Source organism: Mobula hypostoma, chromosome 9, assembly GCF_963921235.1.
Source record: "Mobula hypostoma chromosome 9, sMobHyp1.1, whole genome shotgun sequence".
Classification (NCBI taxonomy): domain Eukaryota; kingdom Metazoa; phylum Chordata; class Chondrichthyes; order Myliobatiformes; family Myliobatidae; genus Mobula; species Mobula hypostoma.
Genome location: NC_086105.1, coordinates 90,670,247 through 90,696,311, shown reverse-complemented (window position 1 = coordinate 90,696,311; position 26,065 = coordinate 90,670,247). Strand labels below are relative to the sequence as shown.

Here is a 26,065-nt window from a genome sequence, read left to right as displayed (position 1 = left end):
ATAAGAGGAATAGATAGAGTGGATAGCCAGCGCCTCTTCCCCAGGGCACCACTGCTCAGTACAAGAGGACATGGCTTTAAGGTAAGGGGTGGGAAGTTCAAGGGGGATATTAGAGGAAGGTTTTTTACTTAGAGAGTGGTTGGTGTGTAGAATACACTGCCTGAGTCAGTGGTGGAGGCAGATACACCAGTGAAATTTAAGAGACTGCTAGACAGGTATATGGAGGAATTTAAGGTGGGGGGTTATATAGGAGGCAGGGTTTGAGGGTCTGCACAACATTGTGGGCCGAAGGGCCTGTACTGTGCTGTACTGTTCTATGTTCTAAACTGGGTGATTGCTGGGCAGTACTGCTCGAACAGCCAGAAGGGCCTGTTCCATGCTGTACCTCAATCAACTGTTTTTTTTTAATTACAATGTTTAGAGCATGTAGAAGAGGGTATGTGTAGCCAGGTACAGAAGTTAGATAAGCAGATGGGGAGTGGAGGATCCCACATATGTTTTTAGCATTGCTCAAAGCTGGGGTCCCAGGAGAGCATTGAATGGAGTTTCCACCCCACCCTCTATGCAATGTGGAGGAAGTTCTGTCCAGGGATGCAAGAATGGTATGGGGTGAGGGGTAGAGTCATTCTTCAAGTCCTCTCGCAACAAGGGCTCATTTTGTCCTCTACCAGATTCATCGCATTTCATTCAGGATTCCCTGCAAGGGATATCAGCTAACATTTGGTAGCTGTGGGAATCGGGGTGGCACATTCACGCCTCATTTTCATAGGGTGGGAGGGTCATTCCACTTGCATCCCTCTTCCCTGTAAATAGAGTGTGAATGATTTGAATGTGGAGAAATATATGAGGTATGGCCACACTTGTCAGTTTGCTTGTGCATGTGTATGTGTGCACGAGGACTTTGCATTTAACAGACTCTGTGAACGTGTTGGGCCCCACCAAGTTGCTTTCTTTTCTTCTCAGTTGTTCTTTGGTAAATGTGCTATTTCTCTGTGAGAAATTAACTGTCCATTTTAAGTTTTTGCAGTTCCAAACGAAGTTTTAAAGAAGAGGAGTACAGCCTCGGTTTTGTGTGCTAATCTGTTACTTTGTCTTGAGTTTTTTTAGTCAGTTAATTTGTTTCTTGTTTTTTTAAAAAATCTGTTATGTGTCTATTGTCTTAATCTGCTACCTTGTTACTTGGTTCCCCATGCAATTGGTTTTAGGATTGACTCACATTTCATACTGGCCATATGAAATTTGAGTTGATAGGGTAGAAATTTAGGCAACTTTGTTCCGAATATGAGATGCTCACATTTTAGAGTGAATTGAGCATTTGGAGAGAAATTTGCACAGTTCTGTTGTTTTTGTGTTTTCTAAATACTAATTGAGAGCAAGTGCATTTGTATCTCTCTGCATTACAGAATGACAAAGTGGTGGATGCTAATTTGTGGTAAGAGATCCTGTGACACATTCCTGGGGATGGCGTTTGAATTTGCACATCAGACCAATGGGTCAGATTACTGAATTTGTATGAGGACTCCTTACTACAGCACAGAAGGGATTTCACTGATGTCGATCCCTTTGACAAAGAAAGAGGCTTTTGGAGGAAATTATCTGGCTTCTCAGGTTTTGACATCCTATTTTGGGGGAGCAGGGAAGGAATGGTCTTTTTACAGCCAACCCAACCCAGAGCATGGTTACAGCTTTAGATGACTTGAGCCTTGATAGCCCTAGTGGAGTGAGTGTTTTAAGGGCTGGTAGTTCCCTATGTACCATTTGTTTAATTGGAAGTCCTGACTCTTTAAAGTAACTTCCTCACCTGACAGAGTGTTGGTGTAGGTGGTATGTTGAATACAGGTACAAGGTACAAGGTGAGCAAATGTGAGCAGGAACAATATCTAGGGATGGCTGTGTTTATGCCAATTGGTGTTGTGAAGGTAACACACATCAAAGTTGCTGGTGAATGCATCAGGTCAGGCAGCGTCTCTAGGAAAAGGTACAGTCGATGTTTCAGGCTGAGACCCTTCGTCAGGACAAAGGGTCTCGGACTGAAACGTCGACTGTACCTCTTCCTAGAGACGCTGCCTGACCTACTGCGTTCACCAGCAACTTTTATGTGTGTTGCTTGAATTTCCAGCATCTGCAGAATTCCTTGTGTTTGCGGTGTTGTGAAGGTGGGAGCTTGTTGGACACCGAATGGCATTTACTGGATATGCAGTTCCTAGGCCTACCCGAGGTTCCTACAGAGTGGTGTGCTTGTTATGCTGTACTAGAGGGCTATTACAAAGGAAGGAAGGTTTTGAATGATAGTCTTTCTCCGCATGGTATGGCCAGACTGTCCGGGAACTGATTTCGATGTCCTTTGAATGCCTGCTCACAAAGGAAGGTGGCACCTGTACTGTTATTAGTCAAGAATACTGCCCCTACATTCTTGACAGGTTGGGTAACATCACTCACCTGCTTGGTCATATCTGACAGTCAGTGTTTCAGATTAAGTGGGGGGACCAGCTCATTTGCAATTACACTCTGGGGTGGGGTTGGTGGTCTTTCAGAGCACAGGGAGGCTGGGGAACTACTGTAATACACTGGGAGGTGACTATTTGGCTTACAGTACTGGGTATTGTACTTCTTTGTTTTATATATAACTAAGGGAGTTTGTGGGAGTCATACTAGTTTGAGGGTTGGATCATCACGTTCGAAGGGTGGAGTGTCCTGTGGAGGGGAGGGTGTTGATGGTGGCTTTTTCTGCCTGTCGAAAGTTCCCTTGTCATGACTGGTTAGTTTAGGAACTGCAGCTACTTTTCCTATTGGTTAGTTACCTGGTATCCAGTTCCAAATATCCCAGGTATAAAATAGCACATGGAACGGGCCTGCTCTCTTTTCCTTAGTTTAAGGCAAGCAGTGTACATGACCATTGGGAAGGTATGCTCTGCCCATGCTTTTAACTAAGTATGTTTGGTGAATGCATGTCTGTTGAACATTCAGCTTTGTAGTTTCTGTAACTTGGGGAACATGAAACTTGGTCGAATTTTTGCTGTTTGTAAACAAATGATTAATATAGTTATTCGAAGTTAGTGTTTGCTGTCTAACTTGCCAGACCCGCAAACCTGATTCAATGTTACAGATGCTCAGACCTGATCTTCTAGCTAATAAGATCAGTTTAACTTCTTCTGTCACTTTGATTGTTTCCTTAGTTTGGGAAAACAAGCTGGACACATTTAATAAGGCCCTATTTAATCAGAACAAGGCATTACTACACTTGTAATTAAATCCTCTTGCAATAAAGCCCAGTGTACTGCATGCCTTCCTGATTGATTGCTATTTCTACATGTTAATTTGTACATACAGTAGATTTTCAAGTCCCTCTGACTAGCAGCATTTAATCTCTTATCACTTAATCTCTTATTATTTAAAAAATATTCCCTGCTTTTCTATTTCCACAACTGAAGTGATTCATCTCATATTTTTCCACGTTTCACCTGCTGTGTCCTTGTCCATTCTATTTGTAACTGAAGCCTTTAGCTACACCGCTACCTGGATGATGGCATACAATGCAGCCAGTGTGCCTGTGTTGGTGGAGACAAATACTGTTCTGCGCTAAATAATGAAGCACGCATTGCTGGATTGAAAAGTTTAAAAAGTGTTTTACACACACACAAACCTCTCTACCATTTACTAGAAGAAACTGAAAACTGGTACTATAAAATAGTGTAAACCAATATACACAAAATTAAAAATTCTGCTTACCTTTAATGCTTTGTGTCCTTTAAAGTTAGCCGTCATTACACTGTCAACACCCAAAACAGTTTGAAAATGCACTGTAGGAGTAAGGCAAGCAAAAATTTGCAAACTGTTATTCTTATATTTCATCAGTAAAAGAAAAATCTTACATTCACCACAATTTAAGAAATAGAGCAACACTGAGATAGTCTGTGTTGTAGAAATCATGCTGAACCAAGCCCAACAACTGTTCTATTGTTTAGAACAACTCACACAAAATGCTGGAGGAACTCAGCAGGCCAGGCAGCATCTATGGAAAAGAGTAAACAGTTGACGTCTCAGGCTGAAACTCTTCGGCAGTCCTGATGAAGGGTCTCGGCCTGAAATGTCGAATGTACTTTTCCATAGATGTTGCCTGGCCTGCTGAGTTCCTTCAGCGTTTTGTGTTTGCTTAGATTTCCAGCATCTGCAGATTTTCACTTGTTTGTCTATTGCTTAGAAACTGTTTTCAGAAACAACCAAGTCATCCTACTCATCCTAGTCAGCATCCTCCATTATGAAGCTGCATCATATGTAGCCACAGCAAGGAGGCTCCAGGTTTGAGGAACTGAACACAGATGGGTCAGTAGTGTTTTTTATTGGCCTTGGTGGCAACATTATCTCCAGAAAAGCTGTTTAATTCTGTTTAATCAGCGCCTTGTCCATTTGAGGAATGGTAGGTGAGAAAGCTGAAAGTAACAGGGACATATCCCAGTCACTGTGGACACTGCTGTGTGACCAAAGCCCAGTTGAGTCAACTTGAGTAGGAGGGAGGGAGTGAAAGGAGAGTGGGAAATGCTAATATATCAAACATCACTCCCTTGCGATACAGATGGCAAACCAGCCCTCAACCCAAACGTAGCTAAAAGACTCAACTGCAAGTTGCACCTTTCACAGACTCTAACTGTAAAGCACTTAGAATATCTCAGTTTATTTTTGAAGTAGTCAACTGTAAAGTAGGAAACAGGAATTAGTTTGCACACAGAAAGCACCTTCCCAGAAAGAGCAACAGACAACCAGACAACCTCTTGTGCTGATTTTCACTCCTGGGTAAATATAGCTCAGATCACAGGATACAAAGCCCACAACTGCCTTTTGGAAACCGGCTGTTAAGTTGCACTGCAGCAGGGGTTGTGCTCAACCATCCAGGCCATTGCCTCTCTGCCTGCAATTCTCAACCAGAAAAGATTTGCGCTCGATCCACAGAACCCGAGGAGCACTAACCAACAGACTTCACCCATTAAAAGGAATGAGTAAGACTTCATCAAAGTTACCTATCTGGCTGGAGAGGGGAGGGCTGAAATGGGAATTAGATTTTTCTTTGTTTTCCTGTCACACACCTTCTAAAAGCCAAATTGTGAAATACGTACCTGTGGATTAAAGAGTCAAAGCAAGGAAAGAGAGAGATTTAAAGACTCTTACTTTCTTGACAAGGAGTAGAAAAGGTGCGACAAAATAAATGAGGAAACCATTTGAAATGAAATCAGAGGATGAGTAAGAGCAGGTCCTGAGTGATGTATGAAATGAGACGTGTCACAGCTAAGCTCACGCTGCTACTCCTGCATAAAAACTTTGCAGTAAATGACCACATCCTCGATAACTATGTGTGCATACACTCTGTCTGTACACTTTTTCATGCAGACTGCTGCAGCACGTTACTGAGCAAATAGGACTGTTTCTGGGTCTGCTGCTTCACACTTCTTGACTGTTCCAATATCAATCAGGCAGGTTTTTGAGTTCCAGTCACTCACCTCCCTGCACGTACTGAACTAACCACATTGAGACGCACAGGAAACACTACCCCCCCCAACACCCTCCCACCCGGCGACCTGGGGTGTTGGAGCAGTATCAGTGCCTTCTGTGCTGCTGCAAAACTCACCACAAAATCAACTGCTTCCTATTTATTTCGGCCCCATTGGGTCAAGTGTGTTCGCAATTTCTGGTATAGTTAAAGAGAAAGCAAAGATAAAGCTGAACTTTATTTGTCACAGGTACAGCGAAACATCAAAACGTACAGTGAAATGCATTGCTTTGCTTTAATGCCCAACACTCTCTGAAGATGTGCAGGGGCCAGCCAGCAAGTGTTGTCATGCTACCAGCATTAACACAGCATGCCCACATCTCACTAACACTAACCATACATCTCTGGAACACAGGAGAAAACAACAGCACCTGGAGGAAACCCATGCAGGGTTACAAGGAGAATGTACAAGCTCTTTACAGACAGCAGCAGGAATTAAACCCTGATCGCTGGTGACTGGTGTCATAAAGCGATTGCGCTCATTGCTTCTCTACCATGCCACCTCAAAACTACCATGAAGAGCAAAACAGTAAGAGAGCAGTAGAATAGGAAAAATAAATCCTGCCATTCCCCAAAACCACCAAAAACCTAGGAAAAGATGTCAATATCCTGCAGATAATGACAGTAAAAGATGTCAATATCCTGCAGGTAAAGATATGGAAATTCTAGACAGGTAACAAAGAATGGTTAAGGAAACCCTTTTTCTGAGTTTCCCCATGTCCAAATCAAAAAACAACATAATCTTTATTCACTGAGTAGCAAACTCAGTTCAAAAGTTAGAACATCTAGATTTAAGATCTACTCCAGAGATTCTACTGCCAAAATCCAGTACAGTACTGATGACTTAGGAGCAGGGCAAAGGAGATCAACCAAATATCATTCACAATTCCTCTCCCTCAACTATCACTAAAACAGGTCTTCTGGTCATTATAACATTTCCATTTGTGGAGGAAGTCTGGTTCTGTTTTCAACATTGCATATAACTACAGTCAGTCATGCCTCATTTGCAGTGAAGTGTCAGGCACACGCCAAATTTATGAAAAACATGACATAAATGCAAAATCTCTCTTTCAATAACAAACCTACTTTACCATAGCAGTTACCTGCCATACACTACTGTAGGAATTAGCTTACTGAACAGCCCTTCACAAAAGACCCATTTAAGTTTGACTCCAAACAATAAAAAAATTAAATGTGGCAAATGCTTATCTTTACTAAATCTGAGCTAGCTATTGGATTGTCTCTTATCCCTCCAAATGTTAACCAAATCTTGGAGGAATAAGAGAATGTTATCATTCAGAGGATCTGTCCTGGGTCCAGCACAAAAATGCCATTACAAAGAAAGTACAGCAGCATCTTTACACTCTTGGAAGTTTGCAAAGATTTGGCATGTCAACTAAAATTTCGACAAACCTATGTGTGGTGGAGAGGATATTGACTGGTCGCATCATGCCCTTTATGGAAATACCAATGCCCTTAAACAGAAATGCCTACCAAAACTACTGGATGCATCCCAGACCACCTCTCCACCATTGAGCACATCTACACGGTGCATTGTCACAGGAAAGCAGTATCCATCGTCAGGGATCCCCACCACCCAGGCTCTGTTCTGTTCTTGCTGCTGCCATCAGGAAGAAGGTACAGCAGCCTCACCCACACCCACACCCCAGGTTTAAGAACAGCTATTATCGTTCAACCTTCAAGCTCTTGAACCAGAGGGGATAACTTCGCTCGCTCATCACTGAACTGTTCCCACAACCAAGGACACTTCACCTCATGTTCTTGATATTTATTGCTTATTTGTTTATTATTATTATTTCTTTTACATTCTTTCTTTTTGTATTTGCAGTTTGTTGTCTATTGCACGTTGGTTGTTTGCCTGTCTTGTTGGATGCGGTCTTTCAACGATTCTATTGTGTTTCTTGTATTTACTGTGAATGCCCACAAGAAAATTAATCTCAGGGTTTTATGTGGTGACAGAAATGTATTTTAAAATTTAAACTTGCTAACCAAGGTTTTTTTCTTCTCATTAATAAGTTTCCAGATGTAAACGTCACTGGCATGGCCACCTTCATTAGCATCCTAGCTGCCTGTCAGAAACAAAAGTTGAACCAAGTACGTGCAGAATTGCTTACTCATGAATGATGGCTCCCACCAATATGTATCGAAAAGTATAATTGAAGACTCGTACGGCCAGATTTGGGAACAACTTCCTTCCAACTGTGATAAGACTGCTGAACGGATCCTGACCCGGATCCGGGCCGTACCCTCCAAATATCCGGACCTGCCTCTCGGTATTTTTGCACTACTTTACTTTCCAATTTTCTATTTTCTATTTATGATTTATAATTTAAATTTATAATATTTACTAATTTTTTCCTATTTTTAATATTTAATATTTGTAATCTAGGAGTGGGAAGAGCAGAATCAAATATCGCTGTGATGATTGTACATTCTAGTACCAATTATTTGGCGACAATAAAGTATAATAAACAGAAGTAGGATCAGATCATTCAGCTACTCTGCCTGCTCCATCAGTCAGTGATATCATAGAAGGTAAAAGATAAGCTAACTCCATACCCCTCCATTCCCTTAAATCACAAATATCAATTGATTTCTATCTTGAAACTCATGAGACTTGTTGGGTAAAGAATTCCAAAGATTAAAACCCAGAGTTGAAGAACTCAGTGGTCCCAAATGGCCTTTATTTTGAGACCATAGCCCCTAGCTCTAGACAACCCAGCAAAGGGAAACATCAACTGTTTCTACCCTGTCAAGCCCTCAAAGATTCTTTTTTATCTTGCGAATCACCTCTGATTCGAGCGCTCAGCCCAGCATTCCTGCCCTTCATTCCAATCACCCCACAACACACTGGAGGAACTCAGCAGGTCAGGCAGCATCCGCGGAAACGATCAGTCAATGTTTCGGGCTGGAACCCTTTGTCAGGACTGAAGGGGGAAGGGGCAGAGGCCCTATAAAGAAGGTGGGGGGAGGGTGGGAAGGAGAAGGCTGGTAGGTTCCAGGTGAAAAACCAGTGAGAGGAAAGATCAAGTGGTGGGGGAGGGGAGGCAGGGACAGGATAGGCTGGAAAGGTGAAGAAGGAAAAGGGGAAAGCACAATGGGTAGAAGCAGGCGGAACCATGAGGGAGGTGATAGGCAGCTGGGGGAGAGGGCAGATTGAAACTGGGATGGGGAACGGGAGGGGGAGGGAATTACTGGAAGTTGGAGAATTCAGTATTCATAGCAAGGGGCTGGAGACTACCTAGACAGTATATGAGGTGTTTCTCCTCCAACCTGAGTTTAGCCTCATCACGGCAGTAGAGGAGGCCATGTATGGACATATCTGAATGGGAGTGGGAAGCAGAGTTGAAGTGGGTGGCTACTGGGAGATCCTGTCTGTTGTGGTGGACGGAGCGGAAGTGCTCGACGAAGCGGTCCCCCAATCTGCGTCAGGTTTCACCGATGTAGAGGAGGCCGCACCGGGAGCACCGGATGCAATAGATGACCCCAACAGACTCACAAGTGTTGCCTCACCTGGAAGGACTGTTTGGGACCCTGAATGGTGGCAAAAGAGGAGGTATTAGGGACAGGTGTAGCACTTGCGCTTAGAGGGATAAGTGCCAAGTGGGAGATCTGTGGGGAGGGACATGTGGACCAGGGAGTCGCGGAGGAACCGATCCCTGCGGAAAGCGGAGAGGGGTGGAGAGGGAAAGATGTGCTTAGTGGTGGGGTCCTGTTGAAGGTGGCGGAAGTTGCGGAGGATAATGTGCTGGATCCGGAGGCTGGTGGGGTGGTAGGTGAGGACAAGGGGAACTCTGTCCCTGTTGTGGTGGCGGGAGGATGGGGTGAGAGCCGAAGTGCGGACCAGTATTGTGTCCAGTTCTGGTCATCTCACTATAGGAAGGATGTAGAAGCATTGGAAAGGGTACAGAGGAGATTTACCAGGATGCTGCCTGGTTTAGAAAGTATGCATTATGATCAGAGATTAAGGGAGCTAGGGCTTTACTCTTTGGAGAGGAGGAGGATGAGAGGAGACATGATAGAGGTGTACAAGATAATAAGAGGAATAGATAGAGTGGATAGCCAGCGCCTCTTCCCCAGGGCACCACTGCTCAGTACAAGAGGACATGGCTTTAAGGTAAGGGGTGGGAAGTTCAAGGGGGATATTAGAGGAAGGTTTTTTACTCAGAGAGTGGTTGGTGCGTGGAATGCACTGCCTGAGTCAGTGGTGGAGGCAGATACACTCGTGAAGTTTAAGAGACTACTAGACAGGTATATGGAGGAATCTAAGGTGGGGGCTTATATGGGAGGCAGGGTTTGAGAGTCGGCACAACATTGTGGGCCGAAGGGCCTGTACTGTGCTGTACTATTCTATGTTCTATGTTCTAAATGGAGGAGATGCGGGTGAGGGCATCATTGATGACAGCAGAAGGGAAACCACGATCCGTAAAGAAAGAGGACATTTGAGATGTCCTGGAACAGAAAGCCTCGTCCTGGGAGCAGATGCGGCAGAGATGGAGGAACTAGGAATAGGGAATGGCATTTTTGCATGTTGCAGGGTGGGAAGAGGTATAGTTGAGGTAGTTATGAGAGTCAGTGGGCTTATAGAAGATGTCAGTGGACAGCCTGTCTCCAGAGATGGAGACCGAGAGATCGAGAAAGGGAAGAGAAGTGTCCGAGATAGACCAAGTGAATTTGAGAACTGGGTGGAAGTTTGTAGTAAAGTCGATGAAATTGACGAGCTCAGCATGGGTGCAGGAAGCAGCACCAATGTAGTTGTCAATGTAGCGAAGGAAAAGTTGGGGAGCAGTACCAGTATAGGTTTGGAGCACAGACTGTTCCATATAACCTTGGAAGAGGCAGCCATAGCTGGGGCCCATGCGAGTGCCCATAGCTACACCCTTGGTCTGAAGAAAGTGGGAAGAGCCAAAAGAGAAGTTATTAAGTGTGAGTACCAGTTCCGCCGATTGGAGGAGGGTAGTGGTGGTGGGGAACTGGTGAGGTCTATTGTCCAGAAAGTAGCGGAGGGCTTTGAGGCCTTCTTGATGGGGAATGGAAGTGTATAAGGATTGGACATCCATAGTGAAAATGAAGCAGTCGAGACCGGGGAACTGGAAGTTATTGAAAAGGTGGAGTGCATGGGATGTATCCCGGATGCAGGTGGGGAGGGACTGAACTATGGGTGAGAAAATGGAGTCCAGGTAGACAGATACAAGTTCAGTGGGGCAGGAGCCGGCAGAAACTATGGGTCTACCGGGACAGTCAGACTTGTGGATCTTGGGGAGGAGGTAAAACCGAGCAGTGTGGGGTGTGGGAATTATGAGTTTAGTGGCTGAGGATGGAAGGTCTCCGGAGTTGATAAGGGCGGTGATGGTGCGGGAGACAATGGTTTGATGTTTTTTGGTGGGGTCCTGTTCCAGGGGTAAGTAAGAGGAGGTGTCAGAGAGCTGCCGTTTGGCCTCAGTGAGGTAGAGGTCCGACCGCCAGACTACTACGGCACCACCTTTGTCAGCGGGTTTGATGGTGAGGTTGGGATTAGTGCGGAGAGAGTGGAGGGCAGTGCATTCAGAGGGAGTGAGGTTGGAACAGGAGAGAGGAGTGGTGAAGTTGAAACGGTTGGTGTCTCGGCGACAGTTGGAGATAAAAAGATCGAGTGCAGGTAGAAGGCCTGGGCGGGGTGTCCAGGAGGAGGAGGGTTGAAGACGGGAGAAGGGGTCATCAGTGGGGGGAGGGGAATCCTTGCCAAAGGAGTAGGCTCGGAGACGTAGACAACGGAAGAAGAGTTCAGCGTCATGGCGGGCACGGAACTCACTGAGGTGTTTACGGAGGGGGACAAAAGTGAGGCCCTTGCTATAGACAAAACGTTCTGCCTAGAGAGGGGAAGGTCAGAGAGGATGGTGAAGACATGGCAAGGGTTGGGGCTGGGGTCAGAGGAGGGTAAAGAGTGGGAGGTCTTAGGAGGGAGAGAGGTGTTGGGATATTCAGGGAGAGCGGAGTTAGGGGTGAATGAGGGATCAGAGGAATGGAGGGGCGATGAGGGGTAGAGGGAAGGTTGGGAGTCGCGGGGGGGAAAGAGGGTAGTGGGGGAGTAAGATGAGCGGCAGGACCCAGCGGCAGTAAGAGCAGTTCTGGTCTGGAGAGGGTCGGGACTTCAGTCCGAGCTGGATCTGGAGCTGGGGGTGGCGGAGCCTGTGGCCTGCAGGGCCCCAGAACTGAGGTCCGAGTCGGAAGCGAGTGAGTCTGAGCCCAGCATCTGCAGATTATTTTGTGTTTCCAATCACCCCAGCAGTGCGTAGGACAACCCTCGCCAGAGAGACAGTCAACGTAGAAACAGGCAGAGGATTGAATACAACCTGGGCACGGTCGCCAAGGGAACCAGAGACCTGTTTCTTTGCTGTATGACTCCACACCTCCACCACTTCGTGTTCTTTGTATACTTAATCTGTCATTCTCGTCTTGAATATACTCAACACAGCATTCCTGAGCATCTCTTTTGGGCTGCCAATTCAAATGAGCCATGACCCTCTGAGAAGAAATTCCCCTTCTAAATATGGTATCCTTATTGGGAGATATCCTCTCCAATAAGTGGCTGATTGAGAACAGTGTGGAGAAGTGTATGGTCATGCACTTAGGTAAAAGGATTAAAAGCACAGACTATTTTCTAAATGGGAAGAAAGTTCAGAAATTCAGAAGTGCAAGGTGACTTGGGAGTCCGAGTGCAGGATTCCCTAAGGCAGCTTGCTGTTTGAGTCTGTGGTGAGGAAGGCAAATGCAATGGCAGCATTCATTTCAAGAGGACTTAAATATAAGAGCAAGGATGTACCATTGAGGCTTTATAATGCACTAGTCAGATACATTTGCAGTACCGACAGCAGTTTTGGGTCCTTTATCTAAAAAGGGATGTGCTGGCATTGGAGAGTGTCTGCAGGAGGTTTATGAGAATGATCCTGAGAGGGAAAGGTTAAACATAAAGAGCGTTTGATTGTACTCACTGAAGTTTAGAATAATGAGCAGAGGCCTTATTGAAAGTTACAGAATACTGAAAAGCCTTTATAGGGCAGATGTGGAGAGGTTGTTTCCGATAGTGGGAGAGCCTAGGACCGGAGGACAGCCTGAGAACAGAAGGATGTCCATTTAGAACAGAGATGAGGAGGAATTTCTTCAGTCAGAGGGTGGTGAATCTGTGGAATTCATTGCCAAAGTTGCCTGTGGAAGCCAAGTCATTGGGTATATTCAAAGCAGTAATTGATAGGTTCTTGATTAATAAGGGTGTCAAAGGTTACGGGGAGAATTCAGGAGAATGGGGTCGAGAGGGAAATGAATCAACCATGATGAAATGCTGGAACAGACTTGATGGGCCAAATGGCCTAATTCTGCTCCTATGTCTTATGGTTATGCTACTTACTAACCCATCTATTTTGTGTCATCACCAAATATGGCTACTGTACACTCAGCTCCTCCCTCTGTAGATTACATTATTATAAATACTCGAGGGCCCAACACTGACTCCTGCAGCATCCTACTGGTTATCAGTCCAAAAATGACTCATTTATCACAACAGTGTTTTGAGTTAGTTAGCCAATCCACAGTACATACAATGTATTTCCCCAAATTCAGGGCTCTTACATGTGCTGTAGCCTCGTATGTAGCATTTGTTAGATTGTACCAACAGTTTTTCTGTTATACTGACAACCTTCATCTCCAACCCATCATAGTTGCTGACAGGTGAAGCCAAGTGGGTGGGAAAGAGGGGACCCAGGGGGAGGAGATAGGCAGACCTGAAGGGTGTCAGCCTGAAATGAATAAACGTTTTGGGCCGAGACTCTTCTCCAGGGCTGCCTATCACCTCCCCCTGGGTCCCCTTCTCCTTTGGTCCACTCTTCCCTTCTACCCAGCCCCTTATCTTTCCTACTCACCTGGCTTCACCTAACATGTTCCAGCTTGTCGCCTTCCCCTCCCCCCACCCTTTTATCCTTGCACCTTCCCCCTTCCGTCTCAGTCCTGAAGAAGGGGTTTGGGCTGAAATGTTGACTGTTTATTTAAGTAGATGCTGCCTGGCCTGCTGAATTTCCCTGGCATTTTGTGTGTGTTGCTCTGTCCCTAGCTCGTATGTTCAGTCCTTCACGAGTAGCAATATCCAGCTGCAGCTACTAATACAAATTTCCATTTTTCACACTTTTACTTTCATCTCTCTTCATACCCACAGTAAAGATTGATCCTAACTTTCCATCCTACAGCCTCCATATTCAATGTATCATCCTTTCTAACGTTACCTCCTTCAACAACCCAGCCTATCTCTGACCCTTCTGCTGTTCCAACAACGCCCAGTGTAAGCTTCAGAACGACACAGTTTCCATCTGTGTGAGCTACAACTCTCAGACTCAACATTAAACTGAATTTGACAATTCTAGGTAGCCAGCCTGTGTCAGAACTTTAGTCCAATATCAGGAGATTGGAGTGCAACTTGTGTGAATCTTTGGGGAAAATGTAAGCGGTACGAGTTAAAGCTAAAACGGGCAGAATAAAATGGCATTAGTGTAGACAATGCGATGGTCAGTAGGCCAAAAGGCCTGTTTCCACATTGTATGTCTCTGTGGGGACGAGGTGTAGTTGGTAACCTCCCAGTGTGTGAGGTGTTGACTGTGCCCAGCATTCTTACCTTTGTTTCAGTTTTCCAGCATTTAAACTTTTTTCCTTTTCAGTCCCTGCCCTGTTGTGATGTAACCTGGTTTTTCTCTCTCCACAGATGCTGCCCAACCCACAGCACTCTCTTTAATAAAAGATTTCCAGTAACAAGAGTGTCTGCATCTCACAGTTCAGCACATATTGTTTCTCGTTCCTGTTTTCCCACTATTTACTCCTCCCAAAGACAGATGAGCTGCATTAACAAGCTTCCTTCACTCTCAATCAACGCAAATCTCTTTTCTTTTGGTCTCCACCACTCCACTTTCTCTGCAATTCATGATTATTTGCACTAAGTCAAGATGGCGGCGCGACGGCAGCACGCGCAGCCTCTCCGGTGATTGATATCTGTAATCTGTCAAGTAGGGGACCGTGCGCAGTTCTGATTTGATGGAGACAGACGTGAGTGCACAGCAGAACATCTGGAAAACTTCTGAAATGTCTGCTTTGCTACCGCTGCTACTGTGTGGTAACCGGAATCTCTAGAGCTGAGGGCCTCGAAATCCTTGGCTTTGCGTGTTTCAGCAGCCGGGGGAGAGGTTGAAGGCGCTCGACAGAGGATGGCGCTTGGGAGGCGGTATCAGAGAGGCTGCTCGGAAGCTCAAGAGTTTTCGGACGGATGGACTCAGGGTTGGCTGTGGTCGGCTGCTTCCAAGGTATCGGCAAGTTGACGGTGCCTGGAGGTTTATGGCAGGGAGTTTCTCCCTTTTGCTGCCGCTATCGGGGACTCGGGATATTGAGACTATTTTTTTTTACTGTGCCTGTGGACTGTTCTTCATCAAATTATGGTATTGCTTTGCATTGCTGTAACTATATGTTAGAATTATGTGGTTCCGTCAGTGTTAGTCTTTGGTCTGTCTTGTTTTCTGTGATATCACGCCGGAGAAACATTGTATCATTTCTTAATGCATGTATGCATTTCTAAATGACAATAAAAGAGGACTGAGTGTTCTCATAATCTAATGTTTGTTTCCTAGGAGTGCCTAGTTCCAATGCATGCTTGATATTTAATTACTTGATTGCCTATTATTGCTAAAAATGAAATGTTAGCTGTCTTTCTCCCTTAACAAAAGCTGCCTGGTCTGCTGGAGTATTTCCAGTGTTGTTTTGATTTCAGATATCTCTATCACTAGACCCTTTTCAGCCATCCTCAGATCCAAATGCTCCTCCAACTATGTCCTTGTGGATATTTGACCACCTTTGTCTCACATGTGCTTGCTATCCTGAATATGCTACGTGTCCTTTGTGCTGTGTGTGACTATTGGTACTGTGTTTTGCACCTTGGCCCTGGAGTAACGCTTTCTCATTTCACTTTATTCATGAGTATTCATGTAAGATTGAATGACAATTAAACTTGAATAGAATTGATTCAATACTTGCAAACTCTGGAATTCTATCTAAATCGTTGGTCATTTGCCCTGAACCCCCAAGTAGAGATAAAGAAGGGAAATTGATCTCTTCAAAGAAATACGAGTTCCCGTCCCCATCCACAGAACAATGAAGTTCACGTTGTGTGAAGGATTTGCTTTTCAATAAATCTCTTCATACCCTCTTAACACATCTAAGTCCCTAGAAAGTGTAGTCTTCATGGCTTGATTTATTTGTTTTTCTGAAGTGAAAAAGCAAAAACTGGGGTTGCTGGAAATCTGAAATAAATGCAAAATGCTGGAGACACAGATCAGGTCAGATGATATCCGTGGAGAAAGAAACAGAGTTAATATGGCAATGATCTTCAGTCAAAACCGGAAGAGTGAGAAAAGTGATCCAAACTATAGAGAAGGAAGAGCATGGAGAAAACAACTCAGCAACTATGATGGGTTGGAGATGAAGGTTACCAATATGGCAAAAAAGCTGTTGGTACAATCTAACAAATGCCACATACAAGGTTACAGCACATGTAAGAGTCCTGAATCTGGGGAAATATATTGTATGTACTGTGGATTGGCTAAGTAACTCAAAACATGGCTGTGATAAATGAGTCATTTTTGGATTGATAACCAGTAGGATGCGGCAGGAGTCAGTGTTGGGCCCTCGAGTATTTATAATAATGTAATTTACAGAGGGAGGAGCTGAGTGTACAGTAGCCATATTTGGTGATGACACAAAATAGATGGGTTAGTAAGTAGCATAACCATAAGACATAAGAGCAGAACTAGGCCATTTGGCCCATCAAGTCTGTTCCACCATTTCATTATGGCTGACTCATTTCCCCCTCGACCCCATTCTCCTGAATTCTCCCCGTAACTTTTGACACCCTTATTAATCAAGAACCTATCAATCACTGCTTTGAATATGCCCAATGACTTGGCCTCCATAGACAACTTTGGCAATGAATTCCACAGATTCACCACCCGCTGCTGGCTGAAGAAATTCTACCTCATCTCTGTTCTAAAAGGACATCCTTCTGTTCTCAGGCTGTCCTCCGGTCCTAGGCTCTCCCACTATCGGAAACAACCTCTCCACGTCCACTCTATAAAGGCCTTTCAATATTCTGTAAGTTTCAATGAGACCCCTGCTCATTATTCTAAACTTCAGTGAGTGCAATCAAATGTTCTTTATGTTCAACCTTTCCTTCTCAGTACTATTCTCAAGGCCAGCATCCTTTTTTTAAACAAGAAGCCCAAAACTGCAAACAGTACCACAAATGTGATCTGAATAATGCCTTATAAAGCCTCAACTTTACATCCTCGTTTTTATCATCTACTCCTCTTGAAATGAATGCTAACATTGCATTTGCCTTCCTCACCACAGACTCAACCAGCAAACTAGCCTTAGGAAATCCTGCAGTCGGACTCCCAACTCAACTTGAACTTCTGAATTTCTGAATTCACTCCCCATTTAGAGAATAGTTTGTGCTTCTAATCCTTTTACCCAAGTGCATGACCATACACTTCCCTACACTGTTCTCAATCAGCCACTTCTTTGCCTGTTCTCCTAAGACCATAAGACATACGAGTAGTTAGGCCATTCAGCCCATCGAGTCTGTTCCGCCATTCCATCATGGCTGATTCCAGATCCCACTCAACCCCATACACCTGCCTTCTTGCAATATCATTTGATGCCCTGACTGATCAGGAAACAATCAACTTCCGCCTTAAATATACTCACGGCCGTGGCCTCCACCGCAGTCTGTGGTAGAGCATTCCACAGATTTACTATTCTCTGGCTAAAAAAATTCCTCCTTACCTCTGTTCTAAAAGGTCGCCCGTCAGTTTTGAAGGTACCCTCTAGTTCTGGATATCCCCACCATAGGAAACATCCTCTCCACATCAACCTTATCCAGTACATTCAACATTCAGTAGGTTTCAATGAGATCCCCACGCATTCTTCTAAATTCCAGTGAGTACAGGCCCAAAGCTGCCAAATGCTCCTCATATGTTAACCCTTTCATTCCCAGAATCAGCCTTGTGAACCTCCTCTGGACTCTCGTTAATGACAACACATCCTTTCTGAGATATGGAGCCCAAAACTGTTGACAATACTCCAAGTGCAGCCTGACTAGTGTCTTATAAAGCCTCAGCATTATCTCCTTGCTTCACTGCCAAGAAGGCCCACCAGCACCTTTACTTCCTGAGAAAACTAAAGAAATTTGGCCTTTCCCCTAAAACCCTCACTAATTTTTATAGATGCACCGTAGAAAGCATACTTCTAGGATGCATCACAACCTGGTATGGAAGTTGTCCTGTCCAAGACTGGAAGAAGCTGCAGAAGATCATGAACATGGCGCAGAATATCACACAAACCAATCTTCCGTCCTTGGACTCACTTTACACCGCACGCTGTCGGAGTAGTACTGCCAGGATAATCAAGGACACGACCCACCCAGCCAACACACTTTTCGTCCCTCTTCCCTCCGGGAGAAGGCTCAGGAGCTTGAAGACTCGTACGGCCAGATTTGGGAACAGCTTCTTTCCAACTGTGATAAGACTGCTGAATAGATCCTGACCCGGATCTGGGCCGTACCCTCCAAATATCTGGACCTGCCCCTCGGTTTTTTTGCACTTCCTTACTTTCCATTTTTCTATTTTCTATTTATGATTTATAATTTAAATTTTTAATATTTACTATCAATTTGTAATCCAGGGAGTGAGAAGCGCAGAATCAAATATCGCTGTGATGATTGTACATTCTAGTATCAATTGTTTGGCAACAATAAAGTATAAGTGCCAACATCACATTTGCCTCTTTTACCACAGACTCAACCTGTAAATTAACCTTCCATGAGTCTTGCACGAGGACTCCAAAGTCCCTCTGTACTCCTGTTGTTTGAACCTTCTCCGTATTGAGATAATAGTCCATATTATTGTTCCTTTTACCAAAATGCATAATCATGCATTTCCCAACACTGTATTCCATCTACCACTTTTTTGCTCATTCTTCCAGTTTGTCTAAGTCCTGCTGCAATTGCACTGCTTCCTCAACACTGCCTGCCCCTCCACCTATCTTTGTATCATTCGCAAACTGAGCCACAAAGTCATCAATTCCATTATCCGAATCATTGACCAACAATATGAAAAGTAGCTGTCCCAATACTGACCCCTGAGGAACACCATTAGTCACTAGCAGCCAATCAGAAAAGGTTCCCTTTATTCCCACTCGCTGCCTCCTGTCTGTTATCTTGTTAAGCAGCTTCATGTTTGGCACCTTATCCAGTGCCTTCTGAAATTCCAAGTAAATGACATCCACTGCCTCTCCTTTTTCCACGATACTTGTTACTTCCTCAAAGAACTCTAACCGATGTGTTAGGCAAGATTTCCCTTTACATAAACCACGCTGACTTTGACTTATTTTATCATTAGTCTCCAAGTACCCTGAAACCTCATCCTTAATAATAGACTCCAAAACTTTCCCAACCACTGAGGTTAGGCTAACTGGCCTGAAATTTCCTTTCTTTTGCCTTCCTCCCTTCTTAAAGAGTGGAGTGACATTTGCAATTTTCCAATCCCCTGGGACCACGCTAGAATCAAGTGACCTGATTCACCCTAAGAGCTTTCAGCTTCCCTGACACCTTCTCCTTTGTAACAGCAATGGCACTTGCTCCTACTCCCTGACATTCACGGACCTCTGGCACACTGCTGGTGTCTTCCACAGTGAACACAGATGCAAAGTACTCATTAAGTTCATCTGCTATTTCTTTGCCCCCATTACTACCTCACCAGCATCATTTTCCAATGGTCCATATCAACTCTCATCTCCCTTTTACATTTTATATAACTGAAAAAACTTTTAGTATCCTGCTTTATATCATGGGTTAGTTTGCCCTCATATTTCAATTTTTCCCTTCTTAAAGCTTTTTTTTTAGCTGCTTTTTGTTAAATTTTAAAAGCTTCCCAATCATCCAAACTCCCATGCATTTTTTCTACCTTAAGCCTCCGTTACATTAAGCTGACTAATAAGATCTGGGTTTTTACACAACACTCAATCGAAGATAGCCTTTCCCTGAGTCGGCTCAAGCAAAAGCCCATCTCATAGGCATTCAACAAATTCCCTGTCTTGCGATCCGACTCCAACCTGATTTTCCCAATCCCCTTGTTTACTGAAGTCCCTCATTACAATTGTGACGTTACCCTTATTACATGTCTTTTCCAGCTCCCTTTGCAATCTCAACCCCACATCTCAGCTACTATTTGGAGGCCTATATATGTTGCCCATAATGAGTGTTTTTACCCTTGCAATTTCTGAACTTGACCCGCAAAGATTGAACATTGTCTGGCCCTATGTCACCTCTTTCTAAAGATGTAATTCTATCTCTTACCAACAGAACCACATCACCGCCTGTGCCTTCCTGCCTGTCCTTTCAATACAAATTATACCTTTGATGCTAAGCTCCCAACTATGGCCCTCTTTCAGCCACAACTCAGTGACACCCACAACATCATACCAACCAATCTCTAATTGCGCCACAAGTTTGTCACTTTACTCTGAATGCTACGTGCGTTTAAATACAGCAACTTCAGTCCTGCATTCTTTGGCCTTTTGAAATTTGCCACTGTGGTACAACTTAACTCTTCGCTCTATCTGTATTTGCACCCAATCATTTGCTTGTCCTTCCTTACATTCATGTAACATCCATCAAGTACTTGTAAACCTGCTGGCTCACCCCGCGCTCCCATCCCCCCACCATATTATTTAAGCCACTCCCAACAGCTCTTGTAAACCTTCCCGCAAGAATATTGGTCCGCTCGGATCAAGAGCAACCTGTCCCTTTTGTACAGGCCTCATCTGCCCCAAAGGAGTCCCTTCTGCTTCCGTGACACTACCTGCCCATTTGCCTATCTTCACATCGTCCACAGACTTAGCCACAAAACCACCAATTCCATCATCCACATTATTAACATAAAATGTGAAAAGTAGCAGACTTAACACCAAATTCTGCGAAACACAACTAATCACCAGCAGCCAACCAGGAAAAACCCCCTCTATTCTCCTCTGCTTTCTCCCAGTCATGCTGCTGTCTTCCATGTATAACCATGGGCTCTTATCTTGTTCAGCAGCCTCAGGTGTGGCACTACGTCAACAGCCTTCGAAAAATCCAAGTAAACAACATTCACTGACTCTCCTTTGTCTATCCTGCCTGTTACTTCCTCAAAGAATTCCAACAGGTCTGTCAGGCAAGAATGTCCCTTCAGAAAACCATGCTGGCTCTGGCCTATTTTCTCATGTGCCTCCAAGGTCTCTGAAACCTTATGCTGACGTACAGTGAGGTGATATCACCTGCTGGACTTTGCCTCTCCAAATACCAATACTTAGATTTAGCATCTGACTTTTATGATTTCCTGGTATCTGTTCCCTTTCTAGCCAGCCCTGCACGTTGGCAATTCATGTGGGCATGTTCCAATAGTATGGAACTTCAGACAACTTCTGGTGGTAACAAGCTGGACAAAATAAATGAAGGGTCACTCACAGTTCTGAACTGTTACCGAAGTAATATCTTGTAAAGTACACTGATATCAATATTTTAAATGAACAATTCTGCTTGTCTATAAAATGAAAGCACTCAGGTCAGGCAGTAACTGTGGAAAGAAAACCAAAATCAACATTTCAGGCTGATCACTTCTGTCAGAGCTGACGGAGTGCGAGAGACTTTCCCAGTCCTGATGAACAGACACTGATCTGAGACACTATGGTTTCTCATACCACAGAGCAATCCAATTTCTCCTGTAATCTACTCTCCCCACGTTCCCACCAGTCCAGCCATCAACCTTCGCTAGAAGCAACTTACAGTGGCTAATTAATCTAACAACCCACTCATCTTTGGGACGTGGGAGAAGACTGGACTAACCAAGGGAACCCCACGGTGACAGGGACAGTGTACAAACTCCATATAGACAGCATCAAGAGTCAGCATTAAATCCGGGTCACTGAAGTTGAGAGACAGCGGCTGCTGCAGATCAGGTGTTACCGCAGGTACCTCTGTGAATTTGTGCTGTCTTCAGCGCACTGTAGAAATTTATTGGAAATTGTGGAATACATAATACACTGCCCAAGTTACTAGCATTTATGTACAACATAGATGATGGAAATGCACGCTGGGCTATCAGTGCCAGGAACTGAAAATTATGTGTATATTTAAGGATTTATTTCTGAAGGGATTCCCATTTTCCATAATGCCAAAAGACCCATTTTGTCCCCCAAGCATTTTCTGCTTCCCCATCCCATTCCTAGCATCAACAACGTTTAATTGTCCCTTCACCTCCCTCCCATCCCCATGTACACTCCGCTCTCCGATCTACCTCAACCCACTCTGCAACCTCCACCCCAACACAGCCCATAATCCCACCACTTTCCGCCTCAACCCACTTTCCCTCCACGTCCTACGCCCCACCTCTATAGTCCCTCCCACCTGCTTTAGCCTTCCCTCTCAGACCCTCTCCTATCCCTCACCCCCTCCCTACCTCGCTGTAACACGCATCCAGCGGTGCGCGCTTGACCAGCCGACAGGGTCCACACGCGCTCTTACCGGGTCACCAGTTCCGGGAACCAGCTCTGACGTCAGTCGCTGTTTGTCCACGTGATTTCATTCATGAAAATTCCGGTGACGTCACTGCTTTCCTGCAAGCGGCGGGAAAGGCAGGATAGCACAAGAAACGGAATATTAGCAGAACTGTGCTAAATGTTATATGCTGTATAAATTGTTAATCCTTAATCCGAAATAGATAGTAGTGTTCAATATGCAATATCCATAATGTATAACATGCAACACTACAGATGAATTGTGCATAATATTTTACCATTAAATTATACATAATGCTGAAATTATACAAAATATTGTATCAGTTGAGAACATTACAAAAGTTATATATTTATTGCTATTATATATTATATAATTGTGTTTAATGTAAAATTAAGATAATTACAAAAGGGAATAAAATTGTAGAATTGTCTGCAAGAAGTCATTATACACTGTGGTGTAATTTACCTCACCTCAGGGATGTGTGCTTAGCCCACTGCTCTACTCTCACTATACCCAATGACTGTGCATCTAGGCACAGCCCAAATACCATCTATAAATTTGCTGATGACACAACTATTGTTGTCAGAATTTCAGATGGTGACGAGAGGGCGTACAGGAACGAGATATATCAGCAAGATGAGTGGTGTCACAGTAACAACCTTGCACTCAATGTCAGTAAGATGAAAGAACTGACTGTGGACTTCAGAAAGGCCAAGATTAATAATGATCTTTCAAGAATCACTAGATTCTGGAATGGTTTCTGGAAGACTGGGAAGTTACAAATGTCACTCCACTCTTCAGGAAGGAAGAGAAGCAGAAGAAAGGAAACTGTGGGCCACTTTGTCTGACTTCAGTGGGGTTGGGAAGATGTTGGAGTCGATTGATAAGAATATAGTTTCAGGGTACTTGGAGGCATGTGATAAAATAGGACAGAGTCAGCATGGTTTCCTCAAGGAAAAATCTTGCTTGACAAATCTGTTGGAATTCTTCAAAGAAATAACAAGCAGGACAAAGTGGATGTTGTGAACTTGGATTTTCAGAAGGTCTTTGAGAAGGAGCCGCACATGAGGCTGCTTTACAAGTTAGGAGCCCATGGTATTAATGGAAAGATACTAGCATGGATAAAGCAGTGGTGGCTGATCTCAGAAGTCTAAGAGTGGGAATAAATGGAGCACTTTCCGGTTGGCTACTGGTGACTAGCAGTGTTCCACAGTGGTTTGTGTTGGGACTGATTCTTTTTACATTATATGTCAATGATTTGGATGATGGAATTGATGGTTTTGTTGCAAAGATTGCAGTGATATGAAGATAGGCGGAGGGGCAGGTCTTTTTGAGGAAGTAGGGAGGCTACAGAAGGGCTTAGATTAAGAGATTTGGCAAAGAAGTGGCAGATGGAATGCAGTGTTGGGAAGTGTATGGTCATGCACTTTGGAAGAAGAAATAAAAGTGTAGACTATTTTCTAAATGGAGAGAAAATTCAAAATGCTGAGGTGCAAAGGGACTTGGGAGTCCTTGTGTAGGATTCCCTAAAGGTTAATTTGCAGATTGAGTCGATGATGAGGAAGGCAAATGTGATGTTAACATTCATTTCAAGAGGACTAGAATATAAAGGCAAGGGTATAATGCTGAGGCTTTATAAAGCACTGGTGAAGACTCATTTAGAATACTGTGAGAAGTTTTGTGCCCCTTATCTTAGAAAGGATGTGTTGACACTGGAGAGGGTTAAAAGGGTTTGAAAATGATTCTAGGATTGAGCGGCTTATCATATGAAAAGCGTTTAATGGCTCTGGGCCTGTATTCACTGGATTTCAGAAGAATGAGGGATGACCCAATTGAAACCTATCGAATGTTGAAAGGCATTGATAGAGTGGATGTGGAGAGTATGTTTCCTAGGTTGGGAGAGTCTAGGACTAGAGGACACAGCCTCAGAATAGAAGGTCATCCTTTTTAGAACGGCGATGAGGAGGAATTTCTTTAGACAGAGAGTGGTTAATCTGCTAAATTTATTGCCACAGGCAGCTGTGGAGGCCAAACCTTTATGCATATTTAAGGCAATGTTGATAGATTTTTGATTGGTTAGGGTCTGAAGGGGTGCGGGGAGAAGGCGGGAGATTGGGGCTAGGAGGAAAATTGGATCAGGTATGACAAAATGGTGGAGCAGACTGAAGACCATCAGACATAGGAGAAGAATGAGGCCATTCACCCCACTGGGTCTGCTTCGCCTTTTCATCATGCCTGATCCCAGATCCCATTCAGCACCATATACTTGCCCTCTCACCATATCCCTTGATGCCCGACCAATCAGGAATCTATCAGCTTGTGCTTTAAATATACCCACGGACTTGGCCTCCACCGCAGACTGTGGCAGAGCATTTCAGGATCCACTACTCTCGGGCTAAAAAAATCCTCCTTACTTCTGTTCTAAAAGGTCGCCCCTCAATTTTGAGGCTGTGCTCTCTAGTTCTGGGTACATCCACCATAGGAAACATCCTCTCCACATCCACCCTGTCTAGTCCTTTCAACATTTGGTAGGTTTCGATTAAATCCCCATGCATTCTTCTAAATTACAGTGAGTACAGGCCCAAAACTGCCAAATGCTCCTCACATGTTTACCCCTTCATTTCTGGAATCATCCTCGTGAACCTCCTCTTCTCCAATAACAGTATATCCTTTCTGAGATAAGGGGCACAAAACTGTTGACAATACTCCAAGTGCAGACTGACTAGTGTCTCATAAAGCCTCAGCATTATCTATTTGCTTTTATATTCTATTCCCCTTAAAATAAATGCCAACATTGCAATTGCCTTCTTTACCACAGAGTCAACCTGTGAATTAACCTTCTGGGAGTCTTACACAAGCACTTCCAAGCCCCTCTGCACCTCTGATTTTGAATTTCCTCCCCATTTAGATAATAGTCTGCACTGTTGTTCCTTTTACCAAAATGCATAAACATACATTTCCCAACTCTATATTCCATCTGCCAATTTTTTGTCCATTCTTCCAATTTGTCTACGTCTTGCTGCAATTGCATTGCTTCCTCAGCACTACCTACCCCTCCACCTATCTTCATATCATCTGCAAACTTTATCACAAAGCCATCAATTCCACTAAGTCACAGACAAACAATGTGAAAAATAGCAGTCCCAATACAAACCCGTGAGGAACACCATAAGCCACTGGCAGCCAACCAGAAAAGGTCCCCATTAATCCCACTTGCTGCCTCATGTCTTTCAACCATTCCTCTATCCAGTATATATCCTGTATCACCATAGGATTTTATCTTGTTAAGCACCCTCATGTGAGACACTTTATCAAATGCCTTCTGAAAATCCAAGTAAATGACATCCACTATCTCTCCTTTATCCACCCTGCTCGCTACTTGTCAAGAAGATTTCCCTTTACAGAAACCATGCTGACTTTGACTTATTTTGTCGTTAGTCTCCAAGTACCTCAAACCCTCATCCTTAATAATAGACTCCAACACTTTCTCAACCACTAAGGTTAGGCTAACTGGCCTATAATTTCCTTTCTCTTGCATTCCTCCCTTCTTAAAGAGTGGAGCAATAATTGCAACCTTCCAGTCTTGAAAGATCATGAGGTTATCTCTTCAGCAACCTCATTCAGGATTCTGGGATGTAGACACTCTAGTCCAGGTGACATCCATCTCAAGATCTTTTAGCTTGCCCAGCAATTTTTCCTTTGTAATAGCAATGGCACTCACTCCTGCTCCCTGACTCTCATGGACCTCTGGCATACAACTAATGTCTTCCACAGTAAAGACTGAAGCAAAGTACTTATTAAGTTCATTTGCCATTTTTGTCCTCCATTACTACCTCAACAGCATCATCTTCCAGTGTTCCAATATCAACTCTCACCTCCCTTTTACT

The 26,065-nt window shown here is 44.1% G+C and overlaps 1 protein-coding gene across 2 annotated transcripts in view; it reads right to left on the bottom strand.

The window, feature by feature from the left end:
* mafk (v-maf avian musculoaponeurotic fibrosarcoma oncogene homolog K) overlaps positions 1–22,213 on the bottom strand; it is a 30,109-nt gene extending 7,896 nt beyond the window's left edge. Inside the window, exons 1-2 of one of the 2 annotated variants that reach the window (XM_063058657.1) lie at positions 22,185–22,213; positions 3,730–3,800 (exon numbers count right to left, since the gene is read on the bottom strand). In XM_063058657.1, coding sequence (XP_062914727.1) covers positions 3,730–3,765 — 36 coding nt within the window. In that variant the 5' untranslated portion in view covers positions 3,766–3,800; positions 22,185–22,213. Of the gene's footprint in view, positions 1–3,729; positions 3,801–22,119 lie in introns of both variants that reach the window. The other variant, XM_063058656.1, reaches the window with a different exon arrangement.
* Between the last annotated feature and the right edge of the window lie 3,852 nt (positions 22,214–26,065).